Source organism: Papaver somniferum, chromosome 7 (assembly GCF_003573695.1).
Source record: "Papaver somniferum cultivar HN1 chromosome 7, ASM357369v1, whole genome shotgun sequence".
Classification (NCBI taxonomy): Eukaryota; Viridiplantae; Streptophyta; class Magnoliopsida; order Ranunculales; family Papaveraceae; genus Papaver; species Papaver somniferum.
The window spans coordinates 83958924-83974148 of NC_039364.1; the positions used below are offsets into that span (position 1 = coordinate 83958924).

The following is a 15225-nucleotide window of genomic DNA, read 5'->3' on the forward strand; positions in this document are numbered from 1 at the left end:
TTTCTTTCGGAAATTTTCTCGGATTCCTAGTCACTGCAGAAGGATTCAAGGTCGATCCAGACAAAACAAAATCCATCACCACCATGCCTCCTCCATGAACTGTGAAGGAACTCCAGAGTTTCATGGGCAAGGTAATTACTACATCGGCGTTTCATTCCTGGACTGGCTCAACTCATTGCTTCATTCACTCCTCCGCTAAAGAAGGGAGCAAGTTTCACGTGGACGACCGTCCAACAGTAGGCATTTCAGAAAATATAACAAATATTACTATCACCTGCTGTCATGAAATCTCCAGTACAAGGACGGCCTCTGATACTGTACACAGCTTCCAGTGATGTCGTTATTGGAGCACTCCTCGCCCAGGAGGATGAAGACGACATCGAACGTCCAATCTATTACTTCAGTCGAACAATGGGGGATGCTCAACTTCGGTACCCGAAGGCTGAAAGGGCGTGTCTAGTATTGTTTCACGCGATCCAGATGTTCAGACATTATCTACTATCAAAAAGGGTCGTGCTGGTAGCCAAAGCCGATCCCATAAAGTTCCTACTGTCGAAACCTGCTTTAATTGGAAGACCAGCGAAGTGGCTACTTCAAATGTCAGAATTTGACATAGCATGTGTTCCTCCAAAAGCAATCAAAGGACAAGCAGTCCCAGATTTACTTTCCGCTTTCCCTGGAGAAGATATCACGATGTTACATGAAGAAGTTCCCGGTGAGTTTCCAGAGATCTCAATTATTCAGGAAGAAACATGGCTATTATACTTCGATGGGTCTACCACTCCGAGCAATGATACTGGTGGAGCAGGTATTATGCTGGTATCTCTATCCGGTGAAGTCTTCTCACATTCCTTCAAGCTGGATTTCCATTGCACCAACAACTCGGCAGAATATGAAGCTTTTCTCCTAGGACTATCTTTGGCTAAGAAAGCAAGAGCAAAACACCTAGAAATCAGAGGGGACTCGAAGTTTCTGGTCAATCAAATGAATGGCGTGTACTCTCTCAAAGAAATAACACTTTACCCATTCAGGACTGAGGCACAACGACTATTAAATGCAACAATTGTTCATACTGGCCGCACCAACAATAGACATGCCGATTGTCTAGCGACTCTAGCATCCAAACTGCAGTTTGAAGGGTCCGAGAAATCCATCACTGTGCAAAGACGCTCTGTATCATCTACCTGGCTTTCTCAAGTCGAAGATGCTAAATCGAACGATTGGAGGGCGGCCATTATTCATGATTTGAGCAATTCTCTCACAGAAGGAAAAGTTAGTCTCAAGGAACTTAAAAACTTTTTCCTGCTGCACGGAGCGTTATATTACCGCAACCCTGATGGATCCATGTCACGATGCCTTGGAGAAGAGGAAGCCGGTGAACAACTCAAGCGCATCCATGCAGAAATATATGGACAAACCCTAGTGGTTACACTTTACAGAAGGCTTCAAAGACTCGGATACTATTGGCCTTCCATGGAGGCTCAGTCGAGGATGCTACAAGGATCATGTCCCAACTGTTAGACACCACCTCATCATCTGGAGGTTCTAACAATCCATCACACTGGGGACTGGAGAGAACCTTACATAAAGTATCTTCGCGACAACGATCTTCCATCAGAGAAGAAAGTAGCAGTCAAACTCGTTCAGAGGGCCAAGCGTTTTGTCTACTTTGAAGGGATTTTATACCGCAAAAGCTTTGGTGGAAACCTCCTGAGATTCCTGGATGAACATGAAATTCCTACAATCCTGAAGGAGATGCACGAATGTGAACACCAAGTAAAGAAGAAGTTATTTCTCCAAATTCATGAGAAGTATTATTGGCCAACCATGGAAGATGATGCAGCCGCTTATGTTCGAAGATGTCATCAATGCCAAGTTCACGACAATCTAATTCACACTCCTTGTCTCCCATTAAATTCTGTGAGAAGTCCATGGCCCTTCTACAGTTGGGGACTGGATATTATAGGGAAAATCAATCCAGCATCTTCGAAGCAGCATGAATACATCATCACGGCAACGGAGTATTTTACCAAATGGGTTGAAGTTATTCCTCTCTGAAGCACTACTGGAATTACAGTTGCTGCCTTCATCAAAGAGCATATCATATGCATATTTGGCGTTCCTAAACACATTATCACAGATAATGGAGGTCCTTTCGCCAACAAACATGTCACGGAATTACTCGAAGAATACGACATCAAACAAGTCTTCTCCACGCCATACTATCCCTAAGGAAATGGACAAGCGGAGAGCACCAACAAAACTTTGATCCGGATTCTCAGTCGAACAGTTCATGACAATCCACGAACATGGCATGAAGAATTTCCCATGGATTTGTGGGCTTACCGCACCTCGCCAAGAAGCTCAATTGGGACTTCACCGTATTCTCTCGTCTATGGTGCTGATGCCATCCTCCCAGCGGAGCTCAAGATTCCCTCTGCAAGAATTGCGGCAGCAAGTGGTGTGCAGTGGGATGAAGCCGAAGTGTCTGATTCGAGGATTGCTGAATTGGACATGCTTGAATCGAGAAGGGCCAAAGTAGAAAAATATGTGGAAACTTACAAACAGAGGATCTCCAAAGCGTACAACAAAATGGCAAGACCTCGAACATTTCAAGTAGGAGATTTGGTTCTAAAAACAGCAAAGCATATCCAGCAAGACATGTCCGCTCCCAAGTTCTCTCCTAAATGGGAAGGGCCTTATGTAGTCACCAAGGCAGTATCTAGCGGATACTACAAAATCCTAGCTGTTAATGGAGGAATCGAAGGAAACATCATCAACGGAAAACATATTACGCCTGATCCCTATAAAACCATTACATTTTCATCAATTCATGCATTTCTCAAAATGTAATTTATATTCCTCCAAAGAGTATGCAAAGTACTCCTTTGTTCATTAAACATTTCATAAATGAACAAAAATTTCTTTATCAATTATTCTACCTACAGAAAAGCCTGAACCTATTCAAAAAAAAAAAAAAAAAAAACAACAATCATAAAGGCTCACTCAGAATAAACCATCCAGCAGAGGGTAATTCTTAAAGACAGCCATGTCTAACTTCTTTTGAAAGTTCTTGGTCTTCACCTTCAAATCCTGGACAACTTTCTCAACTCTCGCCGATTTTAGGGCAAGTGCCTTCTCCTCTTCCAAGAAAGCAGTTGTGGTAGAAATTGCATCAGCAGCAGCGGCTGCCCTGTGGATTTTGATCATCTCAAGCCGACGATGAAGCCAGCTTATGTTGAACCGCAAAGTTTCACAATTCGAGATCATTTTATCCCACCTCTGCAGTTCATGGTTCTTGACATCTCGCAGATTCATCTCGTTCATCTCTTCAATAATCGGTAACAATCCGGCGATCGTGGTCAGAAGGGTCGGGAGAAAACCTCTCCATATTTTCGTCGTAGCAATGTGCCCATACCGTCTCCAAATTTCGGTATACAAAGGTACATGACATATTGGAATGACGAATCCACCGACCACACTATTATTTGGAGAAGTATTAGTCATGGGAACTTCAAAGGGGAGTCCAACTGTTGGATACTCGTGAGCCCCAGCCCTAGCCTCCACGGAATCAGTAGAGTCTTCATCAACATGGTTGCTGCTATCGTCGACCACGACCAAGGATTTCCCATTCATATGTTTTCTAGCATCGACCACAACCTGAACGTCAACCTGCAACGATGAAACATTCAGAAGACATGGACAATGCTCGGTCAAAGAGAGATCTTCGGTCGAAGACTTACAGACGTCCCAGTCCCAGCTTCACGAGAAGACATATAACGTGCAGAAGCCCTAACAGTCCGTTTAGCTCGGGATTCATTTCCCTGGTTACCCTGCAATGGATCACTTTCTTTGATCAGGATTGATTTCTGATTACATGAAAAATGGTGGAAACATGTTATATTCACCGGAATGGGTGTTTCAGGCTCATACTTTGTCGAAGATCCATTTCGAGAAGAAGCGCTACTACCAGACATGTTGATAAAGAGGTATGATTATGATCAAAATTTCTTCTGATAGTGCACAATAGGAGAAGATGTGTTGAATAAATATCAAATCCTAAGTGTTGAAATTCAAGATATAGATACTTATCCCATAACAGAAAATAAGTCGGTTGCGGTTTCTACTGAAACCCTAAATCTCGAATCAGATGCACGGAGATATGAGAGAAGCACCGCAACACTGGGGACTGACAGTTCAGATATAGTCAACATTGCGACTATGGATTGATGACCTAGCATGTCACGTGTCTCCCTAGTCAGCTCATATGATCATATTTCGTGGATCGTCATTGCCTACATGGAGTTTGGGTCATCTCGCTCAACTAAAGCGTGAAGAAATTTGGCGAAAGAAACGATAAAGGATTATTGTTCAAAAAATAATTTCTAATGCAGCATCTCTATAGCCAAATTACTCAAATAATCAGAAAGTATCTACTTCAACGGAAAAGAAATAATCTCACAAAAATTCATGAGCAAGATCAATCAGACTCGTCGGAGTCATCAGATTTGTGAGAATTATCAGACTCATCATCGTCGTCTTTCGTTGAATTCTCTTCGAGTTCTTCATCAGAATCACTGTCAGGGATGTTGACGAAGTCTGGATGAATGTCAAGTTCATAGTTGTCCCAGTAATCTTCCTCTTCGCGCTCAGCCTCAAGGTCGGCTTGAACCATCTTCTCAATTTCTCCAGTACGCCGGTCTGGCTTGATTTCACGCTCCAGTGGCACCCACACGGGTTCGTCCTCTGAAGCATCCGAGTCTGAAGCTACACCCTCAGCACGGGATTGAAGCCTCTCATCAGCTACTGATATCCGATGCTGGATCCGGGCTCTTCTCCGTCGACGATCATCCAACTCGTCATCCTCATCTTTTCTCTTCATGAGATCATCATAAGTGACCCTCCGGTCAGGTGCGTTATGCTTCATTCCTTCAGCATGATTCGTCTTGGCTCGAGCTTTGACCGCGAAATGTTTGGAATCCTCTTTAGAAGAGCTGGAAGAATAATCGCTACTGCTGGAGGTCACCATTTTCTGAAACCAGGAATATGGAGTCACAAATATGCTCGCATTTGCATCTATAAAATGCTAATCCTCAATTCTTACCTATTTACGAGTTCACGAACTTAGTGATATCAGCGTAAAACCCCAAAACTTGCTCGTTCTTTCAAACCTGCGAAATTGTGCATAAAACATATTATTCAAGAGTCATCACTGAATTTTCGAGAAACTATGAGTAATTCACATAACCCTCTATGTGAGCACTCGCTGATTTTTACGTGTACATACGCTATAAAATCACCGAATTCACACATATACTGTGAATTCACCAATTCATAAATTGTGTGTTTTCAAAACTCAATTTTTATCTAATAAGCATGAATAAGTCACGCACTTAAACAAAAATAATATATTTTCCGTGAGTTAATAAACTCACGTGAATGAAAAAAAAAACTTTTTGCCCAATCGAGCATTCACCTATGAAACGAGGGTCTTTCCTATTTTTGTGAAGTCCAAATAAAATTTCGAGAGTTCTCAAACAAATTTTTATCATGAACTCCAGGCCTTTTCAAAAATTCCTCTAACTCTAAGGATTATTATTTATTACTTTACGAACAAACCTACGTTCTCAAAAGTATTTGCAAGGTTCATACTTTCAAAAACAAACTTGGGTTTTCATGAAACCTAGTAAACAAAACTTTTACTACTGCAACTAGACCATGTCTATTCAAAATTTTATGAATCTCTTCCGTATTAGGGATTTTTTTTGCTCGTTCCTTCAACTAACGAACAAACTGGTATATATACATACTTTTCTAAAAATCCTTCATAAATCCTATGCATGTATGCAACCATGGGATCTTGGTGTTGTGAACAACTCATCAATCATAAAACCTACAGCAAAAAAAAAAATCGCACGGACTTACCTGCCGGCGCCGGCCGGATTTCTGTCGGACGGTGGTCGGACGTCGGCGGAGCTGACGTGAACTTTTCTTGCTGCTGTTGAACTCGTGAGGGTGATGAAGAAAGGGAGTGCTGGTGGTCAATAAAAAAAATTTAGGGCTTCTTCCCTTTTATATCAAATTTATTTCCAAAACCTAATAAAACATGGGTTTCCTTTTTTGGGCTCGGGCCTGCAAATCCTAAACCGACCATAACTAAACTTCCAAACGCCCAAATCAGCAGTGACTCATCTCTCCACGCTCAGATGACACTCCACCTCACTATCAGGTCCTCATCTGTGCATTTGCTCGTACATGACACCATTGGGGTAAATCGAGGATTCTGAAACTACCTTTGTAGACTGAGTTCAAACACTGATCTCGTCGACTGAAAATCACCATTTAATGCATACTGCGGAACATGACTGTTCCTCACTAAGCAGGGGACTTAATGTAGATGGTGGATTTTCAACAAAGGGAAAATTCGTAAAATCATGAGGCATGTTTTTGACACGGCTTTCAAGCATGCAACGATTCATATTTTACGAAGCCATGACGAATATGTTTTCGAAAAGCCTCCACTAGTTGAGCCTTCGATCCCTGGCATTTCGTCGTGCCCTCTATGCAGAATAACGTATTTGGGCGGTTCTCCGTAGATTGAGAATTTAAACGCCTTCAGGACGTCGGTGATACTCACTGTTCCTTGACTGCAAGAGAGAGACCCGCCTCCACATAGAAGAATAGTTGGGCGGCGGACGCCTTCAGGACGTCGGTGACACTCACCGTTTCCTGATTATGTGGAGAGAGTGCATAGATTCAGGCAGTTCTCCGTAGATTGAGAACACTAACGCCTTCATGGGTAAACAACATCGTGACTCCCTGACTGTGCACCAATCAGAACGGATGTGACGCTTTAACTGGATAATATCTTTTCTGAAATAGATTACTTCGGCCGTGACATTCACTACTGAATTCCCAGAATAATCTATCATTGCTCCTATTCCATGGTCGAATCCACGGCCTGATCCCATGGAATGGCAATAACATTGCTCCTATTCCATGGTCGAATCCACGGCCTGATCCCATGGAATGGCAATAACAATTGCTCCGATTCTATGATCGAATCCACGACTTGATCTCATAGAATGGCAATAAAACACAACTGTGTTATCTCATTACTCCGATTTCATGATCGAATCCACTGATCTCATGGAATGGTAATGGATAATTTTAATTACTCCGATTCTATGGTCGAATCCACGATCCCATAGGGTGGTAATGCTCATTTATTATTCTGAATTCGTAGTCGAATCCATAGATGATTCTATGAATTAATGATGAACAATTATTCATTTTTTATTACTCAGTTTCATGAACTATTCTCCACTGAATTTCATAAATTAGTAATAAATATTCAGCAATCGGGCATCTGGACCATCACTGAGCACCCGGATACACGAACGAGCATCCGGATACACGAACGAGCGTCCAAAAACACGAAATAATGAGGAATCCTACACAAAAATAGGAGAGAGAAAATAATAATAAAATAATGAAGAAGCGCCCATGGGCCGGGCCGGACGGACGGCCGGTCGTGCCCTAACCGTGGCCAGTCCCATGCTTCCTCCATTATTTTTCCTTATTTTATTTTCATAAACTCATGAAGGTTTCTCCATCTTAGCAAAATTCCTTATTTTGTGCAAAATTTGTGAATTCTCCATGACATGGTTGATTCACCCAATAATATTATAAAATAAGGAAAGGTGTGCGGGACCGGACAACGTAGACGGTCCCACACCTTACAATCCTTAGATTTTTATAATTATTATTCCCAATCTCACGAAACTCCTATGTTTCAACGAAAACTCATGGATTCTCCATATCTTCAAGGATTCTTCATAACTTCAAAGATTCACGAAAAAATAATATTATAAAATAGGGAAAGGTGTGCGGGACCGGGCAACATGGACGGCCGGCCATGCCCTAGCCTTGGCCGGTACCACACCTTGCAATCCCTAATCTTTCATAATTATTATTTTTCTCAACTCGTGAAACTCCTGGGTTGGAGAAAAATTCATGATTTCTTCATATTTTCTCAAATATTGCTCGAATCACGAAAAACCAAAAGCCAACATGGTCACACGACTGGTTAGCCTCTCACGGCAATTTTAAGTATTAAAACACTTTTATTTTAATATTGATGAATTGAGCATACATGCTCATTCCAACAAAAATCGAGAATTCTCAGTCAAGATGAAATTCTTCTGAAAATTCACGATGTTGCTCGAACGCACATCAGAAAATACTGAAACTCTCAGTATGGAGACACGGACACCATGGAAACACATGCACGCCTTCATGACCGACCAGAGTCATTCCTAGGGATTGCACAAAGCCGGTCCCACATGTTTTCATAATTCTGACCTAATTTGCTCAATTGCTCATACTGGGCCCGAACTTTCTCCAAACAACTGGGGATTCTCCAAATGACCAACAACTGGTCTCGTGACCACCAAGATCCGGTCCCATGCCCCTTGGTCGGTCCCATATCTCATACTTAGGTTTTTCCACCTAATGATGAATCCATGAATATTTTCAGTAAATGGTGAAACCACCATTTAATCATCATTCTTTCACCAACTCTCAAACAGAGAACCCTAGTGCGTGCTCACTCGATCACTGGGCATAACATGGACATTCATCATACCATGTGGTCGGTCCCTCTTCATTCATGACTAATTTTCAACAATTCGCCAATTGATGGAGGATTGATCGAAAATTAGGGTTTCGAATAAGCGCTCTGTGAAACCATCATTCTGAGCAATTTCAAACACTAATAAGTTTATGTTGATCCACCAATCAGCATAAAAATTAATTATACAATATTCGGTAATCTACTAATATTTTAATTAATATTTTATTGGGTCACGTCACCAGTAAATAATTCGCTGAATCGAGCAATACTTGCTCAATTGCTCGAATATTGATCAATATTCAGCAACTCATCAGTAATTTGTCGAATTGAGCAATACTTGCTCAGTTGCACGACAGACTATCAAAAATCACTAATTTGGTTAATTGAGCAATGCTTGCTCAGTTGCTCATCAAATCCTCAACGACTTCAACCCCTTTCTCTACCATGACGGTCGTTCAGGTTTGGGGCATTATGATTTCTCTTCGCCGCTGGAAGACGCGGAATTGAGTTCAATGCAATCCTTGTCAGAATCTGATTTTGATTCAGTGATGGCGGTGCTTCCCATCTATCTCCCTGGTTTCCATCCTGGTAAGTTCATGGCTATGTCTTATAATCCTGATTGTACGGCTCGGCAGGTTGGATTCGATCATAGGGCTCCTGCCAGTTTCCCGCCTTGGAGTAGCTCCGAGATTGCGGAAATCATTTCCAGCTTTGATCGCTTCGTTTTTAAAGAACCAACGCGCCTAAGAAATCGAGGAATTAATTTCTATATCTGGTAGCCTTTTCCCGAGCTTCCTCTGGCGTTAACCGAGTTGACTCACGGGTATCAGCTTCTCACTCGTCGCCGATCCTTGAACTTTCTTTTGTGCGACGCATCTCCTCCTCCTGATTTGTCTTATGCGGATCTTCGTATTTTGCATGCGTTTGGTCGGATTAAGCTTGATGGGGGGATATCCGAGCAAAACAGCCTCACCTCGGGTACCAAGGGTCGCCTATGGATCCGTTGATGACTTCTTGCTACCCTCCTGAGGGTCACTAGCCCATAAGGAAGAAGAAAGTGGTGAAGTCGTCTTCTAATCGGAATCCTCCTAGATTCCATATCCATAAGCCCGTTGTTGATTCACTAGTGCCCCAAGTAATTCCCTTGTTCATATCTTCTTCGTTCTTGTTATTGTTTTGCTTGTTATATTTTTTTAAAAAGAGGCGGGTGGAACCTGCAGTCTCAGGAAGTTTCTTTGTCCAATCTTGTGGGATGGAAGGCGCCTTCTTATTTGATGGAGGAGTACCTCAACATGCCTATGAGTGATTGGTCCGAGAAGAGTCTTGCTAAAAAGGCCAAACGGAAAGCGGCTAAGTTGACTATTTTCCACCCATGCTCTTCTGCATATGTCTTGTCTATGCTCCCCCTACAGGCTCGGCCGAACAGCCCATCACAATCTCAGCGCGGTACTGGTGGTAGCCCGACTCCCTCATTTGTGGATCTTGTGCAAAATATTGGCGTTAAATTGTCTAAAGGGGTTGGTTGGGTGTCTCCAAGCCTCTACATATCATCTGTCAATTCTTTGCGGGCAGAGACCCTTCGTATTAAGGGCCAAGCTTTGGAGTCCCCTAGTGATGTGTTATATTCGCTGAGTAGTGCCAGGTCGAATCGGTCGGTTCCAGGTGGGTCCTCAGCTCACATGGACCCCAGCCAGATCATTCTGAAGGTGACTATTCATTGACATGTGTACCTTTATTCAATGGCGTGTTTTGTCTTTCCACTCTCTCTCTCTCTCTCTTATATATATTTGAGTTCCTCTTCAAAATGTCATTTATTCTTTGTTTTGTAGGTTTTACGAGTGACTCCGAGTCTTCTTCTGCTTCTTCCGTGTCTCATCAGAAACCTCACGATCCCCCGCTCACTCCCGAGGTTGGTCTCTTCTTTGTCTGGCCTTTTATTTTAGCGCTCTCCTTATTCATTGCTTCTTGCACGTTTATTAGTGCTTTCTCATTGTTTCTCATTCGCTGGTATACCGCTTTCTAGGATATGGGTCACAAGCGCAAGGAAACCAGTAAGCATGAGGGTTCTAGTATCGAAGGTGGGAGTTGCGTGATTTCTGGTGATGGGTCTGCGAAGCGCACCCGATTAAATGGTAATGGATCTGGATTAGTTGATCATCTGGAGAGGCGCCCCAGCACTTCTGACCCGTTATCGATTCCTGAGGAAGCACAGTTTCGCTTTCCAAAGGTGGTGGATGCTGCTAAGGCTGGTGTTGATCCTGCTGTTTACAAAATGGTTCATGGATTTTGGGTGTCATCTGCTCTTGATGTCATTTACAGGGATATCGTCGAGTGCATCGGTGGTCACAAGGTGACGGAGGATCTCCTCGATATGAGGACGTTATGTTATATGAATAAAAATCTCCTCGAGGTAGCCGACCAGCTTGCGCGGGTGGGGAATGGTCTCGTTAATACTAGTGTTTTCGTGGTTGGTAGACCATTATTCGTTCCACGGTCAATCTCGGCTTCAGAGTAAAATAGTTGGATGAGTTGTTGATGAAGGTGAAATATCGTAATGATCCATGTGTGCATCTCCCTGGCGTTAAGCAATCAGCATCTCCCTGGTTGGGTGTCTCCACGCCTCTACATATCATCTGTCAATCCTTTGCGGGCAGAGACCCTTCGTATTAAGCAATCAGCATGCCTATTGTTGGTTCGTCCAGTATGGGTGATGGTCGCGTCGGCGAAATGAGTCAGGAGTCGCTGTGCTTCAGCCCTGAATGAAGCAAGTGTTATCTCTTTGAGAGAGTACACCCCATTCATTTGATTGACTAGTAGTTTTGAATCTCCTCTGATCTCCAGATGCATTTCTCCTGCTTGTTTAGCTAAGGATAATCCTAGCAAGAAGGCCTCATACTCTGATGAATTATTTGTACAGTGGAAATCCAGCTTGAATGAGTGTGAGAATACCTCTCCTGATGGCGAGACCAAGACTATGCCCGCTCCTCCAGTATCATTACTAGGAGTGGCGGATCCATCAAAGTACAACAACCATGTTTCTCCTTTAACGACTGAGATTCCTGGAAGTTCTCCTGGTACATCATCTGGTAATGTCGCAGAATCTTCTCTTGGGAACGCTGCTAGTAAATCTGCTACTTCTTGACCTTTGATTGCTTTGGGGGAAACACATACTATGTCGAATTCCGACATTTGAAGCATCCACTTTCCAGGTTTTCCTATCAAAGCGGGCTTTAAGAGTAAAAACTTTATGGGATCAGCTTTGGATACAAGCACAACTCTGTTGGATAGTAAATAATGCCTGAATCTTTGCATTGCATGAGCTAACGCCAGGCATGCTCTTTCAGCTTTCGGGTATCTGAGTTGAGCATCCTTCATGGTTCGGCTGTAATAGTAAATTGGATGCTCGACGCCTTCTTCGTCTTCTTGAGCCAATAGTGCTCTAATAGCAACGTCACTGGAGGCTGTGTATAATATCAATGGTCATCCATGTACTGGAGACCTCATGACTGCGGGTGATAAAAGTATTTGTTGTGTCTTCTGGAATGCTTCCTGCTGAACATCCGTCCACGTGAAACTCGCTCCCTTCCTCAGTAGAGGAGTGAACGAAGCAATAAGTTGATCCAATCCTGGTATGAAGTGTCTGATGTAATTCACCTTACCCATGAATCTCTGCAGTTCTTTCACAGTGCGTGGAAGAGGCATGGTGGAGATGGATTTTGCTTTGTCCGGATCGACTTTGATCCCTTCGGCAGTGACCAAGAATCTCAGAAACTTTCCAGAAGAAACTCCAAAAGCGCATTTTAGAGGATTCATCTTCAACTTGTATTCTCTGCATCTTTCGAATACTTGTCTCAGAACTTCTAGATGGGATGTTCGAGCTTTCGGTTTCACTACGACATCGTCAACATAGTCTTCTACTTGCTTGTGCATCATATCGTGAAATATTGTTGTCATGGATCGTTGGTAGGTAGCGCCGGCATTCTTCAACCCAAAGGGAATCACAGTGTAATGAAAATTCCCAATGGGAGTACGGAACGCGGTCTTGGCAGCATCATGTTCAAACATTTTGATTTGGTTGTACCCGCTGTAACCATCCATGAACGAGAACATACCGTGTCTGCTGGTCGCATCAACGAGCATGTCAATGTTGGGTAAAGGAAAGTCATCCTTCGGGCAGCATTTATTCAGGTTTCTGAAATCTACACAGCATCTGATTTGACCATTTTTCTTCTTAACTGGGACGACATTAGCCATCCAGGTTGGATGTTGAATATGCTTGATAAATCCTACTACCAGCAATTTTTGAATTTCGGCCTTGATTTGTTCCTCGACTTCATGCCTGAACTGCCTGGGTGGTTGTTTGATAGCCTTGGAGCCGGGAATGATATGTAGACGGTGAGTGACTAATTTGCCATCCAGGCCAGGCATTTCTTCATATGTCCAAGAAAATATATCCCGATACTCCTTCAGTAACTCTACCAGTCCTGTACGCTCTTCCGGTGATAGCGCAAAACTGATTAAGATTGGTCTTGGATCTTCCTCTGTGCCGATGTTAACCGTCTCAAGATCATCAGTGGTAGAATCCGTGCCATCTTGCAACAGTTGTGGAGCTTCCTAAACTTCATCCTCAGGTGGCTGTTCATTCTGACACGATTCATCAGTGCGGGGAGACTCTTGATCAATCTCCCCTATTAATTATTAATCTTTGCGTCGCCGGTAAATGACCCTTCCTTCTGCGTCATGAGTGGTCATAAAATTGGATCCTGGGATCGTAGTTTCATCTTTTCGGCGTTTGACCGGTGTAGCAATAGACTTGACTGGTTCTGCTTCTGAAGATGGTGATGACACCGCAGATGCCTCCATAGCCTTCCAACTTGGAAGTGGAGTAGCGTAGATTTTCTTAGGAGGTTCAAGGGCGCTTCTCTGGGGCTCGATGAATTCAGCATCATAGGACAGAGCATACGGAGATGATGAAGCAGCTATGCGGACGATCTTGTTATTGAGTAAAGCCTTCATGCATTGATGGTAGGTTGATGGAACCACCTTGTTGTCGTGGAGCCAAGGTCGTCCAAGTATCATGTGGTAGTCAGGTTCTTGTTCGATCACGTGGAATTTCAACTTTGATTGAATTGGTCCTACCCTCAAATCTATGTACGCGTATCCATATGTGTGGCTTTGGCTTCCTTCAAACCCTGTCATTAGGATGGGATGGCGAATGACTTTACCTCGTGGGAATCTGGCCATTCTAAGAGTTTTCATAGTGGCAATGTTTGTGGAAGCACCGGTGTCGATGAGAGCTCTTCTAAATTCGGTTCCTTTGATGAAGCCAGTCACACACAACGCGCGATTGTGCCCTTCGTCTGCCATGCGATCTTCTTCTCCGAAAGTGATGTTGCCAACTGAATGTCCATACATCAAAGAAACTTCTTCAACCACTGGGGTTGGTGAAGTTATTTATGCGTCGGACGATATCTGGCTGAGTGCAGCAAATGTGTCCGTGCGTTGCTCCTTAGAGAAATATAGAAGTTCACATAATTTTTCGATCAAATGTGCAACTTCTTGTTCCACTGGCTTCTCATATGTGGTGAAACTGTTGGTCTGAGGAGGATTACTAGTCGAAGGATTTGGAGGTTCCACCATCTCTGCTCCTAAAATCCTCGTCACGTGTACCAGGCAAGTGAACAGGTTATCGATTGCCCTTTTTAGCCGGTCCACGTTTCTTGACAAGTCTTCTTGTCTTCGTGCCAATTCAGCCAAGCTTGGGATTTCTCCATCCATTGGTTCAACGGAGATAAATGGAGTTGTAAAATATGATAATTCATTGTAACCAAAATTGTTCGAAGGAGTGTGAGAGACATTACCATTCGAGAGATTCTGGTTGGGATCTGGAGTGTTGAGTCATTCCTAAGACCGACCTTGTGAAATCGTGAGATTGCAACCGAGAGATTAATCTCCCACTGTGGTCGCCAATCTGTGAGTGGGGAAAAACGATTTGCTGGTTTTTACGGAATTGAAGAGTCGACCGTGTGGAGACTCCTTGAACCGAGCGAAATGTTGAACCTCACACAGATGCACTGCAAGAAGGGAGTGCTTTAAGTTCGAAGATCAATCTGTAAGACCCCGGCCTAAACCAAGAACAATGGCGTTCCAGAGTCAATTCGGTCACAAGAGGGATGGGTTGATCTGTAGGAGGGAAGCTGAGAAATGCGTGAGATCAATGGTGATCTGAGATTGTAGGTGTGTTGTGAATTCAGCGTGAAAATGCTCTGAATGATTGAATTTTGCTCAATTGAGAGTAATTTCTGTGAGTTCGTGTAGACGAAAGATTGTCTGTATGAACTTTGATGAGAAATTGCTCGTTTGGCGAATGTTGTTCGAGTGTTCGAAAACTCTGTTTTCAATCAGGATTCAGAGACATTTTATAATGCCGGAGTTGAAAACACCATGATCCCATGAAGTGTGACAGTTGCTGGAATCAGAGAATGGGAAATGGGGAAATCATGTTAAAACCAATTACTCATCGTGCGGAGACTTGGTTAACTTTCCACCCACTACTTTGCTGACTCTTCCAACTGATTGCACGACTTGCT

General features: G+C 43.2%; 1 protein-coding gene across 1 annotated transcript; it reads right to left on the reverse strand.

Annotated features, from left to right (window-relative positions):
• Window positions 1-4480: 4480 nt before the first annotated feature.
• Window positions 4481-5029, reverse strand: LOC113294852 (glutamic acid-rich protein-like). The gene has a single exon (XM_026543228.1). The coding sequence runs from the start codon at window positions 5027-5029 to the stop codon at window positions 4481-4483; it is 549 nt and encodes a 182-aa protein (XP_026399013.1).
• Between the last annotated feature and the right edge of the window lie 10196 nt (window positions 5030-15225).